The sequence below is a fragment of the Amphiura filiformis genome, chromosome 11, assembly GCF_039555335.1.
Source record: "Amphiura filiformis chromosome 11, Afil_fr2py, whole genome shotgun sequence".
Lineage (NCBI taxonomy): Eukaryota > Metazoa > Echinodermata > Ophiuroidea > Amphilepidida > Amphiuridae > Amphiura > Amphiura filiformis.
In genome coordinates this window covers 51,915,517-51,935,645 of record NC_092638.1, presented here as the reverse complement: position 1 = coordinate 51,935,645, position 20,129 = coordinate 51,915,517, and the positions used below count along the sequence as shown (strand labels likewise).

General features: G+C 38.1%; 1 protein-coding gene across 1 annotated transcript; it reads left to right on the top strand.

The window, feature by feature from the left end:
* Positions 1 to 634: 634 nt before the first annotated feature.
* On the top strand, positions 635 to 14,421 carry LOC140164978 (NFATC2-interacting protein-like). The gene is given in 9 exon segments (XM_072188383.1): positions 635 to 751; positions 3,087 to 3,276; positions 4,062 to 4,179; positions 6,184 to 6,305; positions 7,309 to 7,317; positions 7,320 to 7,504; positions 8,994 to 9,138; positions 10,381 to 10,526; positions 11,718 to 14,421. Coding segments are annotated over 9 exon segments (1,122 nt in total). The 5' UTR covers positions 635 to 709; the 3' UTR covers positions 11,883 to 14,421.
* Positions 14,422 to 20,129: the final 5,708 nt, after the last annotated feature.

Here is a 20,129-nt window from a genome sequence, read left to right as displayed (position 1 = left end):
GCGTTTAGGGTGTCAAAAACATGAAATATTGGAAAAAAGGGTAGCAAAATTGTAATTGCTAATACGCGGAAGATGAAATTTAGGGTATGAAATTTGATGCAAGGAATAAAATCCCTGTTTAGGGTATCGTTTTAGCCAAGAGTTAAATCCTTGTTTAGGGTGCTTTTCAAAAGTTGATTAGCGCGAATGGTGTACAGGCCACAATGGGAGTGAACCCCCCGGGGTCCGCACATACCCTTCACTTCCAAAGTCGAGTGCTGCCCCCGGATTGGTGTAGCCTGATTGATTGATTGATTGATTGATTGATTGATTGATTGATTGATTGATTGATTGATTGATTGATTTATTGATTTATTGATTTATTGATTTATTGATTTATTGATTGACGGACTGATTTATTTATTGATTGATTGGTTGGTTGGTTGATTGATAGGTCGATTGATTCATGATTGATTGATTGATCGATCGATCGATCGATTGATTGATTGATTGATTGATTGATTGATATATAGAATAGGCCTATGTTGATTGATCAATATTTAGATTGACTGATTTTTCAATACGGAAACCCAAATTTGAAGATCAATTTGGCAACACTTCAATGTTTTGCTACACTGACCTTTGACATGATGATTTCAATAACAGGCGAAGTCGTCAGAATTCCCCGCGATCATTGAACATTGACCGTTTTATTTTGCTTGCACAAGAAATGGCTGAGATAAGTCCAACAACAGAGGAAAAAGTAGCTGAAGTAAGTAAACATGGTAATGTAATGAGAACGATAAACAGTCTTCAGGCAAGCCTTGAACTTGCCATCAACATGCGTACACTGCATTGCAATTTGCATTGGCATTGTCGTTCGGTTTATATCACATTTCATTTATCATCATGTTTATGCATGGATAACATGATAAAGCTAATACAGTTTATACACCAATGATAAAGTGATAGTGATAGTAAATTGATAAGCAATCACTGCATACTTTGTAAGGCTGTCATTGCATTGTCAGGCCACTTTACTTTAGCGCTCTAGTCTATATAGTAGGAATTCCAATTGAATGAACGCAGCTTTCAACAGCTGTACTCGACCCAACCGTGATCGTTTCATCGCGTATTTCAAACTACACCCCCGGACTACACGTGACCGCATAAACGCGAATGTATGCGTGTAACAACTAACAACATCCCAAGATTTGCGTAATGTACGGAAACACATTTTTGTGCACATAATTTTAGGCCTATACTATAACAAAATTTTGTACAATTGTATAATACTATCGTTTCTAGCCTATGACGTATAAAAAAAGTTACCTGTTAATCAAAGTGTCCGCAAAAAACTGGTCATCGGAAGCATCTTTGATGCAGAAAACTAAAGATATTCACGCCGGAACAGGCCGAAAACCTTCCCTCGATCATAAAATCCAGCCAATGCATGTCATAAACTAGACTGTCCCACAGTCTCGGTTCCATCTCTGGGTAAATAATTATTGTTTTAATTATTTATTATTATTGTTTTTAAGAATTGTTTTTAAGTTTTTTAATTTGTTAAGAATTTACTAGTCATTTCTGTGTAAAATTGCAAAGGCTTTTTCAACATAATCATAAAAATGGGGATGAGGCCCCTAATATTTTTGTATTTTCCCAAACCCCTAGCTTGAAGAAAGTGTTTGTAATCTGTTTGTAAATGATAACCAAGAACTTCCTAACCCTTAAAAGGTCCGTGTCTGACTGTCCGTATTCGTTTCCAGGTCCGTGCCGTATCCGTGTTTGAGTAAGGACCCCTTATCAGGACCAGTATAGTGATGGCGCAATCGCCCTAAGTGATAAAGGCACGGTTTCGCTGGCCAGCGAAACCGAACACCTGTGGCAAAGTGTTACCGACCCAGTACTTGGCATGCGAGGGGTCTCGGGTTCGAATCCCACTCAGAGCAAACAACTCCTTTTTTTGTTTTCTCTCTTTATTCTTTCCTTCTTTCCCTCCCATTGCCAAAAAGCCATAGGCGGTTAGGGTTAGGTTACCACTATCGAAACTCAGTATGGGCTTAACGGTAACCCTAACAGTACACGCCTGAGTACTACAAAATACTACTTGATATGCACTGTTCGTGTTCATGGGTGCATTCCACATGGTGTGATGACGCAATCACCATAAGTGATATATAGGTGGCCAGCGAAGCCCAACACCTGTGGCAAAGTGTCACCGACCCAGTGCTTGGCATGCGAGGGGTCTTGGGTTTGAATCCCACCCAGAGCAAACAACTTCTTTCTTTGTTTTCTCTCTTCATTCCTTCCTTCTTTCCCTTCCCGTCGCCAAAAAGCCCTTAGGCGGTTAGGGTTAGCTTGTCTTTCCATCACAACAATTTTGGAAACAAAGTAAGGGAGCAAATAAGAAAAATATTTGAAAATCTCCCAAAATCGGTCAAGGGCAGCGACGATATTTATGTTATTTATTTTACTTGGCTAAAAATTATATATGTTTAAACATTAAAAAGAATGTCCTAATGGGTCAAATTTGGTAAAATTAAAAAACAGTCCTGGATCAAATTTCAAAATTGCTCAAATATTGTTAAAAACCATGGCAATGTATTTGTCTGATAACAATTTAGACAAAGTATAGTTTGGACAGTTGATCCTTCTGGTTGGACGTATTCCGACTGAAGAGGGTGTATTATCAGCCTGGAGAGGATCATACACTTGACTTTAAGGCCCCCTCGTCTCAGTTCGTGACGATTGGGTCCTTGTCTCCTGATCCAAATGGATTCTTTAATTCTTTCAGTATTTGCATCACACTCTTAACAAAGGATTTTGGCATTGTCCCAGTTGATGACATGGGTTTGTCACAACAATCATTCTGATGATGCCTACCGACCATGAGCTACCATGATAGGCAATACCGTCAATGAGTAAAAGATTTGGTTTTGCTCATAGGAAATCTTTTTTAATAAAATTCATTGAAAAAGATTGTACATTATGGTTTTAAGATTTACAGCAACATGATAACAAAAGCAATAACACGGCTGGGTCGGCTGCCCTTTTTAGGTGTCAAATGGATTAACATTTTAAAACCATATTAATTTCTCAAATAGGTTCCATCATCATCAGCATCCAGTGATGAGGACGATAACCCAAGGCCCAGGAAGAAAGCAGCAACAAAGAGACGGACATACAAACCAGTTTCCACCGACATTCCATCTTGCGGTATCTATTCAACTCTGTCGACTGATAGCGGTTTAGAACAACTCAAGTTTACTAATCTTCCTGCAGGATTTTCACTAGGTAGGTTAAAATAAACTTTGGATAAGATCACCCAATTAAAATCACGATGCACAATTTCCGTCAAATTTTGTTACTCTTTACTCAAAATGCTGATAGTAGTAATAACTGTCAGGAAAGGTTTCTGTCAATTTAAGCCAAAATAAAAAGTAACCTCACTGGCTATTTTGACTATACTTGGAGTTTGGGGGTGGGGGTGTTAATGTGTGAATTATTACATTTTGTCAAAATTGGTCTGTTGAATGCTGGTATTTCCCCTTCCATGCTATCTTGTGTAGTAAGCTTACCAAGGTGCACACATCGCTAAATGGCATTGGTTTCTCATCGTAAACCCAGAAGTCAACCGGAAATCATCATCGCGTTCCTAAGTTCGTAGTTTGTCATTTCAGCGTGAATTTTAAGCTTATCTAATGATTTTAATGGGAATTATAATTCTAAAAATGACCTCTATTATTACCCCCCCTTTGGAAAATGCAACGCCCCCGGGGGCGACTATTCGAGGATTTACGGTAGCTACAGTAATGATGAAAATCCTTTTGTAGACCATGGTTTACCAGCTCTTCCAGTTGAAATCCATACACCCCTTATGGAAGGCACATGATATTAATCTCCCACAGAGTGTATTTTACATAGATTTCAATGGAATTTTAGGTAACCCCATTTGAAATTCACACAGTTGGACAACACATATCCTTTGCGTGTGTATTTTTTGGTTTTTTTGTTTGTTTTTTAAGGACAATTTAATTCTGGAACTTTCTCTCAAATAAATTTGGATGTATTTATTACAGAGGATGAAGATGATGAGGAGGATGATATTGATGTTGTCAGTCAGAAGAGAAGAAAGCCATCAAAGAGGCACAAGGACCAGTCTAATAATAACTCAGACCTCATATTTTTAGGCGACAGGTAACACCACAGGCTAATAATGCTCAATGCTCTGAGTGCTAGCCATGCGCTTCAATGGAAGTTTTGAAATATTTTCTCAAAATATCAAGAACTATCTTAAGAACTACTGAATCAATACTAGGCTTGTTTGTACTCATTTTAATGCATTTTTCATGCTGATTCCAAATATGGTCATGACAATTTACATTTATGAAATTTTTGAATTTTAAAATTTTTTTGAAACATGTCATCTGCAGTCGACACCCGTGTGAAGAGAGTTAAGCGGCGGAAAAAACCTCTGTTCTTACGGGCCCGACCGACGTTTTTGGAGAAATTTTTTTCTTATTTTGCTCAAATAATGCAAAATCAGCCATTTTGGGCCAAAATTTATTATTTTGGTTGAAAATTATTAGCATTTTTTTTCAGATTTGTCAGATTTGTGACATTTTACGGTACGGTAATTTTAGCCTCCAGAAAAAAATGCCTGACCGACCCTACTTGAAAGGTTCGGCCACCCGTAGAACAGGTTTTTTTGTGGAATATTTTTATGAAGGTCTTTTTTAGCCAAGTCACTTTATGAATATTGAAACTTATGAATATATTGCTTATTATAAGTTGTATGGTTAAGTTCTTGTTTATTTATTGCTTGTTTTCATATTTGTTGTTGTTTTTGGTTTCATTGCTCTATGCTCTTCTTGCACCATGAGTGGTTTTTTTTGCTGATCTGTGCACATTAGAAATGTATTATTATTAAGTCATTGCATTTTGTGACTGTGATTGTATGAAAACTGTAGGTTTTTGCCCCGTTTCCCCCTAGCAATTGTCTGATACAAAAATTCCACTGCATAAAACAGGATAATATTTTTTCATCCACAAATTTACTACAAATTAACTGTATTTTTCAGGAATCAGGAGTAGGAGCCAAAGATATGTGACACAAGAAGTGAAATATATATCAGGCCACATAAAATTAAACATTTGTTTCACATCTCCCACCTTTTTGGAAAGTAAGGAGGAGGGAGGTTTTTTTTTTTTTTTTTTTTTTGTTTTTTGTTTTTTTTTTTTTTTAGGGACTGGTCCCAGAAAGTGAGGAGGGAAGTGGATGCAAAACAAATTATTTGTATGTGTATAAGTACTGATTTGAAAATAACATCTAAATATTTATAATATATTTTGAAAGTACTTTCATTGCCAGGCATGAGAATTTTCAGTTTTAAAACTGAATTAATTATTTTTAGTCCAAATATCCTCATTTTTATTTAATTTCAGCCTGTTTTTTGTACTTTTTGCCCAATTTCACATGCATTTTCAGTTAGTTTTTTAAATAGGAAAGTGCAGTATCATGCCTGCAGTGTGTAACCTTCAAATTTGCTTTCATTTGTCCATGATTCAATTGATGTTCGGCCATGCATTTCCAAATTGATTGTTTTGTATATCAGCCATGGCTCATTGGAAACAACATCTGATGAGTGCAGCATGGATGTGTTGTACAAAATTAGTTAAAAGGGCATTTCGTGATCCACAGCCTCATCCCCCCACTTTTCTCAAAAAAAGTTGAGCTTTTGATACCACTGGAAACCTCTGGCTACATAATGTTTATGTACAAAATATTTCTTGCAGATTAATTCGTTTAGCAAAAATATCATTAAATTTGAATTTCGTTCTGGCATACCAGAACAAAATTACAACAGTGGCCTATGGAGCAGTATAAATACACATAATCATGCATAACTCGCAAATGCAAAATCGGAATCAACTGGAATTTTGGGAATAAGCTTTTTTCATGGATATCTACTGAAAAATGTCATAAAAAGAGGATGCTAGGATCACGAAATCCTCCTTTAATAATGACTGATTAAAATTGGTGAATCTTTGTTTTAAGGGGGTGCTACACCCCTAGCCAACTTTGTGTCTATTTTTGCATTTAAAAATAAAAATAGGCACAAAATTGGGCAGGGGTGTAGTACCCCCTTAATCTAAATCTAAATATGTATTATTGTTACATTTTCTTTACTTGTTCTACAGTACTCCTAAAAGGTTGAACACCTCCATTGAGATTCGATCACCCTCTCCACCACCCCACCCTTACCGACAGGAGGTCTGGGACGAAGACCGCATACACCAAAGAAAACATCCAAAATACTCAGGTGAGATGTATTCAATTATGATAACGTGATCAGAAATAAAAATGAATTTCTTTTTTGAACAAAGAGGTTTATGCTAGGAGAGCTCTGACTCTGTGCAACTGTGTGTGTTATGCTGTGGGAAGTCACTCATCATTTGGATTTTAACATGCATGAGACCACAAAAATGGCTACATAATGTTAGTAGTTCTCGGCATGTTGCATGTTTAAAAGCAAAATTGAGTCACACCCAGATCAAGCCATCAATATATGCTTTTGGGATATTTTTATTGCAAATTATAATTTGATTGCAATTCAGGGGTGGATCCAGGAATTTTCAATAGGGGGAGTGCCTATGCTTCCCGACCAGCGCTCACACAAAGTATGGTGCCGATCTGCAAAAATTAGGGGGTGGCCCCCCTAAATCCGCCAGAGCCAGTACAATCTTGGGTAAAATTACCAAGAGCATTAATATAATGATTTTTCCAAGAGTGAAATGTGGTCCTTTTAACTGTTTTGGATCAAAAACCTGGGAATGGAATAATTTCTCTTGGGATAAAAACCAAGAATCTAAAAATTGTAGCACCAACTGATCCAATACGGTATTCTTCTGAAGCAAACAACAATCAAACTAGTGATGTCTACGAGAAAAAATCACAGAATTCGGGATTTGCCCATGGTAATTTGAAAATGACACAAAATAGTAAAAATCTGTGTATAAAAATATCTAACTTTTGTGTTGATCTGCAAAATAAAACAAAGAAAAGTGATTATTTAGCAGTAATCAACCATTAAACAATCCATTTTAGCATTAATTCTAACCTTACTACAGTAAAGGGTAATACAAAATACACTTATAAAACATGTTTGTTTTCACTTTTCAGTGCTTTATATTGGAAAATGGAAAATCACAGAAATCGTCCAATTTGTAACACAGAATTTTAATTTTGTAACACAGAGAAATCGTGGCTTTAAAATATACCATTTAAGAATAAGTTTTTATTTCTTGCATTTGTTTTACTTGCAGAGATCTTGATAGTGCTGTCTTAAGATACAAAATAACCAGTCTTCCATCTCTAAATGACTCAGTCTCAACCCCAGGTGGGAGTTCAAAGGTCATTGATTTAGACTCCCCCTCATCGGTTAGTCCGAGGAAAAGACGGAAGGAGATGACAGTCAAGATCAGGACCAGGGGAGGAATGCAGAAATTTATCATGCAAATGGTAAGTATTGTCCTCCACACAGTGGCGTAACTAGGGGGCAGGGGGCAACATGCCCCGGGCGCCACCCTGAGGGGGTGCCCAATTTTCTGCACGCTTCATGCGCATTTCAGCAAAAAATCAATTGAAAGAACATTTTAAGACCGATATTCAACTCTAGTAACCAAAATTTTGAGCGCTCCACGCACAATTGTTTCAAGAATTGGGGGGGGGGGGGCATCTAAGATATTCTCGGGTGGGGGTAGGGGCGCTGCCTCCACAACTATTAAAAAATTCAGTATATGCAAATAAATGGAGACCTAGAAAGTGATTCAAACACTGTACTAGAGAGGAATTCAACCACTCGCGTAGCATCATGCTAGCAAGTGATTGACCACTCACCTTTAAAATCAACATTTTGAGAGCCTGCGCAGCGTAAACACGGATGTGGGATTCTGATTGGCTGATTCAATCGTCTCACAATCATAACAACAGGCGCGGTAATCTGGTTAGACTATGCCATAGTCGATTTTTGATAAATAAAAATGTTATTAATCATGATGAACGCATTCAGTTGAACTCGAAATTATACTGATATTTAGTAGGCCTACATCAAAATACTAGTATAAAATGGTTATGAAAAAGTTTAGGCTATATAATTATATTTGTGACAGTAAAAGTAAAGTATAGGCCCTACGTAGCTTATATTATTGAATGCAACATATCATAATGGCATAATTATAATGACACTTCAATACTGAACAATTCTAATTTTAGAATCTGCCAGTTTATTATCTGAAAAAAAAGCGACTATGGACTTTCACTTTTAAGCAGAACTTTACCCCGGACTCACACACTGTCAATCATACTTGTTTATCAATAAAATCTAACCACAAGACTAAGCATGGTGGTACAATACGCTAGCTAGATGCATCGTTCATCCACCAGCACAAAAGCGCAAGCATTCCTAGATTGTTGTGTACCATGTATAGTTATAATGGTACCAGTACTGCGTCGGGAGGATTTAAACAATAACGAGATCTGGGCGACCAATCACAAGCCAGATTCATTTTTAAAGATGCATTACATCATCACCAATTTTAGTTAGGCCAGAAATTGGCCTAACTCTCAAGGCAAAGTCAGTAGTCCACTTGGGAAGCTAACAAACAGAGGGCGTCACGGTGACTGAAAAGATCAGTTGTGAAAATCTATCAATTGTGCACTCATTAATTAAATCAGAGTTTTAAGCTAAAAATGTAATAGCCAGAGTAGTGCACAATTGGCAAGTGGACTACGGAGAAGTCTATAATCTGATTGGCCAAAACGTTGGTCGGCGCAAACAAGTTCCGGGTATATCGCTCATTATGTGGGCGCTTGTGCCAATCTGAGCAAGGGACTGCCATTCTTCTCTGAAACCGAGTGTAGATGGCAAGGCCTGCGTAACAGTGCCACAAAATTTAAATGACAAAAGACAGCTATAGCACATACAACTTAATTATTCAATTTATTGCAGAATGAAATGTTTACCAGTGTCATGGAAACCTTGGCCAAGATGGAAGGTGTAGATAAATCATGGATCAAATTAGTGAAAGCAGACGACGATATCTCAGAATACGATACACCTAGCGCCCTCAAGCTGAGAGTATCAGATATCTTAGGTAAGTAGGAACAAATTGCGAGAGTTTGAGCCGTGGGCTTGCTTTAGGTGAGAATTTTCTTCCTCTCCCAAAATGTTCCTATAGACGGCCATAGCTGGGGGTCATCCGCGCCGAAATAGCTTAGTTTGTTTGTATTGCGATCCAAGACGCCCACTATCACGAGCGCATCGGAGCATGTGCACTTGCACTGCGTCACGGGAGCGGTAAATGCTGCACGCCTGTGATACTGGCATTGCGTAAAATGTATGGAAGGCCCCCAGCTATGGCCGCCAGTGAGTTGTAGGAATGTGTCAAGTCGGATTTGTGTATAAGGTCAGCAATCCTGCAATTATGTTCAGTTTATACTTTGACGAATAGAATATAGAATTTCTTCTCACCCCAATACACTGCTTAGCACGTGCAGACATTGGTAGTGTATGTGTGGCGTTTCATGGTGCAGAAGTCGCATACAGCTGTTGGTCCAGTGTACAGGAAGAGTCATAGAATCCCTGTGCACGTTAAATGTCAGAGCTATTTGAAAAGAGAAGGGGGATCATCCCCAGGATCTGATATCAGCAATAAATCCTAGGTTTCAGGATTGTGTATAGGTAAAACTGTGAAACCCGTACATTGATACTAAAACATTCAGGTACAGACATTCGGAAGGGAAGGAATAAATCAGACATAGAGGCTGCATAAAAACATGTAACTGTTGGAATTGGAGACAAGAGATGCACACTTTTTGAATTCACCAACCCAAACAAACAAACAAACAAACAAACCCAGAAGCTAATGCCCCACCACTATCATGATTATCCTTGCCTTATCCACGTTTAAATAGTTATCTGCTATGTAGGTAATAGCTTTGCTTATTATTATAGGCTTGTTGTCTGCATTCAAGTGCATGTGCAATGCTTATGTTATCACTCTGGCCAAATCTATTCATTTATTGTTATAATTTGGTTCATCTCAAGTTGGTAGTAACGTACGTGCGTATTTTGCTCACCGCAATATCAAATCGCAAGCGTAAAGTTAAACGCCCTGAGTGTACACTCACGCATACCGAGGCGGTTCGTCGGCACGCTTGCGGCGCATCCGCGAAAGAGCATTGACATCACTACCAAACTTGATGTAAATCAAATTATATGATGTTTATGCCATGCCTCAACTGCTATTATAGTGGGATTTTACAACCCATTTACAAATTATAATGCGTTGATAGGTTCACAATTAATGAGACAGATTTTGTTTTGTTGTCCACAGAATGTGTAATAGTGGACCCAACAAGTGTCCCTGCAGACTCAGTAGAGAATGAGTCACTGAACATCACACCCAGCCTAGATGACTGTGTGGAAATCAAGATACAGGGTCAGGATAGGACGTCTAAAATGAAATACACATTACAAAAGGTAGGTGTCCCTGTTGAAATCCATACACCCCCTATATGGATGACATGACCTGAATCTTTCGCACTGGGAGTATGAATTTCAAATGAGGTTATCTGACGGGTGACTCCATTTGAAATCTACACCCCCTGTGTGGGAGATTAAGATAATGTCTTCCTTAGGGGGTGTATGGATGTCAACTAGAATAGCCCAATGATAGAGTGATGTAATCATAGAAATGTGACTTTGAGAGTCTGGACTAATGCTGGTTTCATACTTTCTTGCCGCTCTGACAGTGATTTTGCTTCACTGCGCATTGCACCAGAAATGCTAGCGGTGACCAGCGACAAGCTGATATGTCGATCTCTCCGCCGCTTTGCCCAAGCAGCAGTATCGCTAGGAGTTGAATTCAAGTCAACTCGGAGCGGTGCCGCTCTGACGTATGAGAACAAAATACGATTTTGGAGCGGTACAGAGCAGCAACAACTTTCAGAGTCATGCCGCTGCTGCACTTGCAGAAAAATACAAGCGACGTTGCTGAGCGTCACGGTAGAAAGTCTGAAACCAGCATAAGATAAGTCCTGAGCGTAACGCTACAGTAAATCAGACATGTTGAATTGTCATATAGGGAGAAAAAATGCTTCTGGCCTTCCTTGCCTTGTAGTCAATAGTCATCTCCTCCATTCTTTTTAAATATCAAAAGATAATTCAGGTTCTAGGCATCTGATCAACCACTGTGGAATGTATATTTATTGAAATGTTATAAATATTTATATTGGTTCTTTCTTTGCATGTTCTTCTCCTCTTTCTTTTTTCTTTTATTTGTAAAGTTTGTGTAATTGTATGTTGTAACTTAGGGCAGTGTAAAGGGGTGCTCACTTCAGGCCTTTGGGCCTTTTGAGCATCTCCTCATTCAAATTGTGTGTCTTTTATATATATTTTGTATGTTGATTTGAATGAAATAAAATGATGATGTATGTATGTATATATATTTTAACAAAGAGTTTGTTTTTTTCCATACCTTATTTTTCAATAGACGTTTACTTGACTTGACAGGTTTTTTTCAATGGGTAAAAGGCATAGTTTCCTTCCATAACTTCCAAAAAAAGTGCTTATTTTTTCCATACCCCTAAAAGTACAGAATTTGCAACTTTTATACCTGTCTATAAATTATATAGACTTAATTTGTATTTATATATATTTTTTTTGCAACAGGATCGTCCAATGAGGGAAATCATGGCCAAATATAGTCAGTCATCTGGTGTAGCGTTGGACAAATTGAAGTTCCTCTTTGATGGTGATGTAATAGATCCCAGTCAAACCCCGGAGGACCTTGATATGGACGAGGAGAATGCTGTCGATGTGATCATTAGCGGATGACAGTAACCATGGTAACACAATGGTATTTGAGGTTTTTGTATGGAGACAAGGAAGTTTTTGGTTTCTAATGAAGCAAATTGACCTTGATTCCCATTAATTTTGGTCCCTGCTAGCCAGAGTAACCATCTGTCTCCTTAAAATACAGTGTTGCCAGTCTTCATGAAATTTTCTGATTTCAGGAAATTTTATTCGAACGATCCTGTACAAATGTATGGGCAAAGTACATTTTTTCAGGATTTTTTTTGCCATTTCAGGATTTTTTGACAACACTGACTGGTATCTCTGAAAATAGGATTCAGCGTTGGTGTGCATAATATGCTGCAACTTAAAGAAAACAGATCAATGGAAGATCTGTCGGTTTCTGTAGGTGGTGGTTCCATGCAGAAACACCCTTTCAAAAAGGCATTCCTGATAGGCCATACTCAGGGGATTTGATTGCAAAATGAATTGCAAAATCTCAGTCATTCCAGTGCCAAATTATGGTTTTATAGTAACTCTAACTCACGTGTTGAATGTGAAATCAATTAACTGAAATAGGTATGGGTTTCCTCGAAAGGATGTTCCAATTAACAGCCTTAAAGCCATAATGTTTGATTTCCATCCAATTTTGTTATTCTTTACTCAAAAAGCTGAAATAATATTAATAATAATGGTCAGGAGAAAGGAGGTATCTGTCCATTTGAAGCAGAAATAACAAGGTAAAACATGAAAATGATAGAAACCCCACTGGCTAGTTTGGCCGTTTAACATGGAGTTCAATGGAGGACTTAATGTCCAAATATGACGTATCCAAATTGCTCTGTTGACCCGACAAACACAACAAATTTAGCTGATTCTATTACAGATAAGCCAAAAAATAAGGTTAAAATAAGTATCCATTTTCATATTATAAGATGGTACATTATGGCATTAAGGTTAGTATGGGCTAGGCCAGATGAAATTCATACACGCACTGTGGAAGACATGACCTTAATCTTCTATACATAGAGTGTGAATTTCAAATGGGGTTATCTGGATGGATGATGCCATTTGAAGTGTACACCCCCTGTGTGGGAGATTAAGGTTATGCCTTCCATAAGGGGTGTATGGATTTCAACTGGAAGAGCCTATTGATTCCTGCCATATGGGCTGGTACAATGACATAACATGTTAAACGTCCAACAGCAAATTGAATGGGTGACTCCATTTGAAATCTACACCCCTTTGTGGGAAATTAAGGTTATAATGCCTTCCACAGGGGGTGTATTTATTGCAACTGGAATAGCCAATTGATATCTGCCATGCTGGCTGGTACTTAAGACATAACGGGCCGGTTTCTCGAAGCGTGGCTAGTGGTCAGGCTTTCTAAGCCATCAGGCTTAAGCCCAAGTGCTTACAATAATTTCACACCATACATCATCATCACCTAGAAAGACAAATCAATAAAATGGATCCAGATTGGTAGGGCTAGCCTACTGGCTTAAGGTCCGTTCATACTACCATTGCATCGTGCTGCAAACTAATGCATTGCGATATCGCACTAAAGTTAAATACATTTTCACTTGGAAATGCGACGAGTTGCGTTGAGTTGAGCCTGACCACTAGCCAAGCTTCAAGAAATCGGACCAACATGTTTCCCGTCCAACAGCAAAATCACCTGCCGTAAGCATGTGGTGGATTTTAAGGCACAGCCTTGAAAAGGAGCTGTAGTGAAGATGATAGAAAAAATTGAAATGAAGGTAATGGCCCTGGGGTAACGGGGCAAAAAGAATGCCTCCTTCAGACCCTGTTGATTGAAGTAGCTATACATTGGGCTATTCCATTTAAAATCCACACAACCCTTGTGGAAGATTTAGCTAAAGTCTTCCACAAAAGGGAGTATGAATTTTGAATACAAGAGACAGTTGGGTAACTTCCATTTGAAATACTCACTCCAGTTTTAAAAGATATAGGTAAAGCTATAATACAGTGGGAGTATGGTTTTTAAAATGATTAACCCTGACCAATTACATTTGAAAAACATACTCCCCTTGTGGAAGATATTTCCAAAATCATCCACAGGGGTAGTGTGGATTTTAACTGGAAGAGCCCATTGGTTCGCCTCATGTTCAATAGTGACAGGTGTGTATTATGCTGGCCACAGTATCTAACTGGCCGCATAATGTTGATCGCATACTGTGTACATGCACACATACAAGGGCAGCTTGTTGTCAGACACGCTTGCAGCGCAACCGCGAAAAAGTATTGACGTCATTACCAAACTTGAGGTGAACCAAAGAATATGTAGCATCACATGGTTTAGAAGTCATGCCAAGCTATTGGTATCATGCAGCAGATGAGCAATACCTGGCAAGGAAAGGGCACAGACTCATTGGAAGAGCAACAACCCCCTCATTTCTCGATCGTGCATAGTTAATTCACTGTGCATGTGAAGCTTGTACGTAATAATTTGAGGTAAACACATCTGTAGGAAGGAAGGAAGAATGACATTTGAAGTAGTTCAGTGAGCTAAGCATTTTTTTTATAGGTGAAATATTTTTCTTACTCGGATGTTCTACTATAGGTAGTACTCGGTGTACACAGTAAGGTACTCTATTCTTTGGAGAAGATGTTTAACCCCATGAGAACTACCTGCGGATTGGCCAAAAAGATGTTTTCATTACCAATTGAACCAATCAGCAACATTGTTAGAATAATTTCACCACACACACAAGTTGGGGTGAATTTATTAGCAAAACTCCATTATGATTGGTTATTAAAGTGAAGATATCATGTAATTGACCAATCAGAGGCATTGTTAGATTGGCAGGTAGTACTCAGGGGGTTAAGGCTCAGTCCCATGTATAGACATGTCACATGTTAATGTAGGAAATAGTAGTTCGGGACTGTCCTTGGACTTGCAGGAAGGGTAGGAAGTACATGTAATATTACCTGACTGTCCTACCTGTCCTTGGACTTGCAGGAAGGGTAGGAAATACTAATTCAGTGGCGTAGCTAGGGATTGTGGCGCCCAGGGCTAAGGATACATTATGGCGCCCCCTCCCCAATTCTTGAAACAAGTGAGCGTGCGAAAATTTCACAAATAGGGCCTATCCCTCATTAATTTTAGTTATAATGAATTTAAGTTGTAATGAAAATCGATCTTACAAATGATTTTGTGCTGAAATGCATGCGAAAATGTTGACTTTCATCGCTAGGAGGGGGCGCAGAATCGATGCTGAATTGGCACTTGCCACGCCCCCATCGCTACGCCACTGTTCTAGTTGTGACCGTCCTGTCAATCCTAGCTTTTTCTTTTGATAGTGTACAGTGTATGTACATATTTTACATGTACAAAAAGGTGTATTATACTGGTAGCTGCAGCGATTGAGAGAGAAATTTCTACTTGATTAAATGCTAGTATAGTGATTTTACAAACACTGCCATGGATTGACTCTGACACAGAATACAAAATTAGTTCATTGTCTATGAGTGGTGGCTCAAATATAATCATGAAGTAAAAGATGGATAGTGGCAGGGGGAGTGAAATGGGGTGACATTGACAAGACCAGGGGGTACTCAAGTTTGGTATGGATAGAGATGTACAGTGAGAATTTGATAGTGAACTCATCAATATTTTAATTATTCAAGAAATTTGGAACCATATATCGATATATCGGAAGTAAAATTGTTGAACAGGTTTTTTGTCATCTAAGGGTGTAAAATGTTATATTTTATGGTATGAGATGATACTAAATGGACCGTTGGTTTGTGATTTTTTTTCTCAAAATTCAATGTTGCTAAGTAACGCCTGACCTTAGGCAATAGAAACAAATTAGTTCGATCTTTTGATCGACCATCGATGCTTGGTCGATCCTTATTATTTATGAAATCAATTAATTTACTATTGTTAATTGTGATAAAATAGTAATTTGTGCCTGTAGTGATATTGTCCAATACAAATTTATCGTTAATTCTGATTAATTAGTTGATAGTTCATTAATAACATGCATCGAAGCAGCATCGACGGTCGATCCAAAGATCGAACTAATTTGTTTCTGGCACCTTAGCAGCATCAGGGGGTTAGCTAGCCACCCGTCATTTTGGACGGGAAGATTGCTCCTGGTACAGGCAAAGTTAATGCCTGTGAGGTATGCTAAATTCTAAAAGCAGTGCTTGAATATGTTCTGTGAACTCAAACCATGACCAGACTTATAATTCAAGACTATATATAGCACTAGCTATTTGCATTGACTGAACCCCAGGCGCGTAGCAAGCGGGGGGACAGGGTGGACGAAGTCCATGGGGCCCCGAGGGTTCAGGGGCCCTGAGCACAAAAGCAAAAATTAAATAAGGGCTGATAATAGAGAGCAGGGCCGGATTTTTATACCATTGGGCCAGATGGGCCCGGGTCCAGGGTAATTGTGGGCCCCAAAATTGCCCTATGCATCTTTCTTTTAACCCCAATAACAGCATGTTTTTGGCCAAAATTATAAATTTTCCAAGGCTTTAGCATTAAAATACCAAGATTTATGTTGATCTGGGGCCAAAGTAGTCTGAAATTGAATTGAACAAAATATGTTAGTCCCCCTTTAGTTAAACCAAAACTGACTTGAGTGCACATGCCTTCCTCGGCACGTGAGTTCGGGACCTCCAAATTCTGGCCTTGCCCAGGGCCCATAAGGTAGGCTAAATCCCGCCCTGGTTAAAAGGGCCCGTACTGTTCCTTGTCCATGGGCCCTGATGCTCTTGCTACGCCCCTGCTGAACCCCCAGAAAGGGCAGAGCCCTGGTTTATGTTTTCAGGGTCAAATTTTGGACAGGCTGTTTTCGTGAAAATAGCAGGCATTTGTCAAATCCTAGACTCTGGACAAGCAACATCCCATCTGCTAAAAAGGTTCGGTTTCTGAGTACATAATTTTAAATTATTCAGAAAATCTTCATTAAGAAAATTAAATATGTCACAACTAAGTTTTCATTTTAGATCCATTCTGAAATCAGCTTGTATGAAATCTGATCTGCAATTGACTAGTGGGAAAGTATGAACTTTCTAGGGCTGTTGTCGACAAGGTTGTGGACAACAATGTTGTTGACAAAGCAATTTTGCATGGACTAAAAGCATGGACTAATTGTCGACAAGGTCATTGAAATTAGAGATAAGCTTAAGGGGGTACTACACCCATTACATTATTTTTTTTTGCATTTTGTGAAGAAATGAGGAAAAAAATTGGACTAAGTGGTATGCAAAATGAAGGGGTGAATCTTCTCGTTCTATTGGTGGCATCGGTATGATCAATGTAGCTTACATGCTTTTAAAGGTACTTTTTGTTTTGGCCTCTACCTTTAAAAGCATGTAAGCTACATTGATACCGATGCCTCCAATAGAACAAGAAGATTTATCCCTTCACAAAAAAAATGCAATGGGAGTAGTACCCCCTTAAGATCAGCATTATTGACTTAACTTCAAAGTATAAAAAAGTAATACTTTAGCATAAGATGGCAATGATATGGTGGATTGATAGACTTCATTTTGTAGTGGTAAGTTTACCGATTTTCATTGACGGTAGTATTTTGATGTAAATAAACAATGCATAATGTGATCTCCGAATTTAATATTTGGACTTTATTGGTACATGGTGTATTGCTTTGCCGACGTCGGATCTTGAGATTTGACGATTGTCAACAATGAAAGTTCTACTCGACCACAGCCCATGAACTTTCACTCACTGCCTAAAACTGTACTGATGAAAATTCTCATTGATATGTATCTACAGTCAGTCTACTCTGAAGTACAAAGTACAGATGCGGACCCATACATTGTGCCGACTTTGAAAGCACGCATACCTGCAGCAAAGACGCAGCACTGCGAACTGTTAACGCATTGTTTACACGCGCGTTGTCACTTTGTACTTCAGAGTGGACAAACTGTAATTTAGCCATTAATATGATTTCCATCAAATTTTAGTTTTTGTCATTCTTTGCCAAAAATTATGAAATAATATTAGTAACAACTGCTGTCTTGATGGTTTTCTGTCCACAGATTCAATGCAGCAAGCAATGATCTGTGCCTGAAACATTTATAGAAGGTCCTTCAGTGGTGGGCGACTGCTCTTACTGATTATTGTGTAAACTAAAAAGAACAAGGTTAGGCCCATGAAAGTCAATTCCGAGTTTATCATCACTTTTTTTTTCCAGGTTGGTGAGGTGACTTTTTCATTTTTCATTATTTTATCAGATTTCATTATTGACCTAAAATGTGTGTTGATTTAAAGCCAAACTCATACATGTGATTTATAAACATGTTTTTTATATGGGTAAGGACTAGAAAAGTTAGAAAAGAGTCTGGTTTTGCTTCCAAGTTATGAATATATGTTTTACAAACAAAAATATATGTTTCCAATTGCTAAAACTGGTGAGAACACTGATACTTTGAAAATAATGAATTATTTTGACATTTTTGAAAATTTGACGCGGGTATTTTTGGTTTCCAAAAAGTGACGCGGGCGGGGGACGATAAACTCGGAATCGACTTTCACGCACCTTATGCATTGCTACACAGCTTGATCGGTGAATGAAGTGATTCAATTAGCCAATCAGACCCCACTTTGTGTTTACGCTATAAACAGTGCCAAACAGCAAACCGCTGAAGAACCTTGCCAAAAATGTAAAAAAAGTAAACTGCATTGACAATCTTATTTTACCTGTGGAATAAATGAGATTGTGTTTTTCAAATTGCTATAATTCAAAAACAGAGGGATCAATTTTAAAATTTTAAAAAAAATGTGGTTGCTGATCATAGCAAGAACTTTACAGTTACAATTGGGTTTTAGTTTAGAGTATATTTTCCCAGCAGTAATGTTTTTTAGAGACGTTCTGCACAAGCCTTGAAATAAGTGGGTGCCGGGAGCAAATTTGCCCTTGTAAAGCCACCAATTGCTCCTGGTCCTTGACAGATTCACATGAACCAGGAGCAATTTTCGGTGTATCCTTCGTGTAAGAGAATACCAAACAAATCCCAACTCTAATCCTAACCCTAACCTTAATCCTACCCTAACCCTTACCCTAAATCCTAATCCTAACTCTAATCCTATTAGTATTTTGTGCTCTCTTACACTAAGGATGAACCCAATTTTCTAAAACAGATTGCTCCTGGTTTCAGTTTTGCATTTGATGTAGTATTGCTGTATGCTGTATTGTATATGCAGAAAAGGAATTTACTGTATGAAAATTGTTCCTGGTTCTTGTAAAATCCCAGTCAACCAGGAGCAAGGTTCAAAAACTAATTGCTCCTGGTTCCAATCCGCTTATTTCGAGGTCTGACTGCATCATATGCTGCTGATCCGTATTCTCTGAAATTGTAAATCCATATGTAAATAGAAAAAACTTACTTTTTTATGACAAATCAGGGAATTTTACACAGTATATAGAATAACTTGTACTCAGATTAGTATTTTGTTTAACATCATTTTGTAGCTTTCATAGTTTTTCATCATTCATAGCAAAAGAATCTTGTATTCATTTGTGTAAATATGTAAAATGACATTGGACTATTGTAGTTGAAATCCACACACCCTATTGAAGACATGGTCATAATCTTCCGCACAGGTGTTATTTTCAAAATGGGGTGACTTTATTTGAAATCTACACCCCCGTATGCAAGATAAGGTTTTTGTCTTCCAGAGGGGGTGTATGGATTTCAAAATGGGGTGACTTTATTTGAAATCTACACCCCCGTATGCAAGATAAGGTTTTTGTCTTCCAGAGGGGGTGTATGGATTTCAAAATGGGGTGACTTTATTTGAAATCTACACCCCCGTATGCAAGATAAGGTTTTTGTCTTCCAGAGGGGGTGTATGGATTTCAAAATGGGGTGACTTTATTTGAAATCTACACCCCTGTATGCAAGATAAGGTTTTCGTCTTCCATAGGGGGTGTATGGATTCTAACTGGAATGGCCTATTTTATACAGAATGGTCTGTAAAACGTAATAAATGGCTGTGTACAATAACACGACAGGACTTATTTTATTTTTTGATTGAGTGTATTTAAATAGCTGGTAGTGTGAAAAGATACTTACTCCCTATACCAGAAAAATACAGAACTAATTTTTGGGATTAAAAATATTATCAACTTCTGCCAAATGAAACACAGCTCAATCCTAATTATTCATTTAGTACTACCGGGCAATAAAGTTAAATTTCACTCTTTGGCCACATTTATGAATTAAGGGCCAAAAAATGTGGGTGTTCAGGTTGTTTTTCACATGCAGTGACAATCACGTCTAACTTGT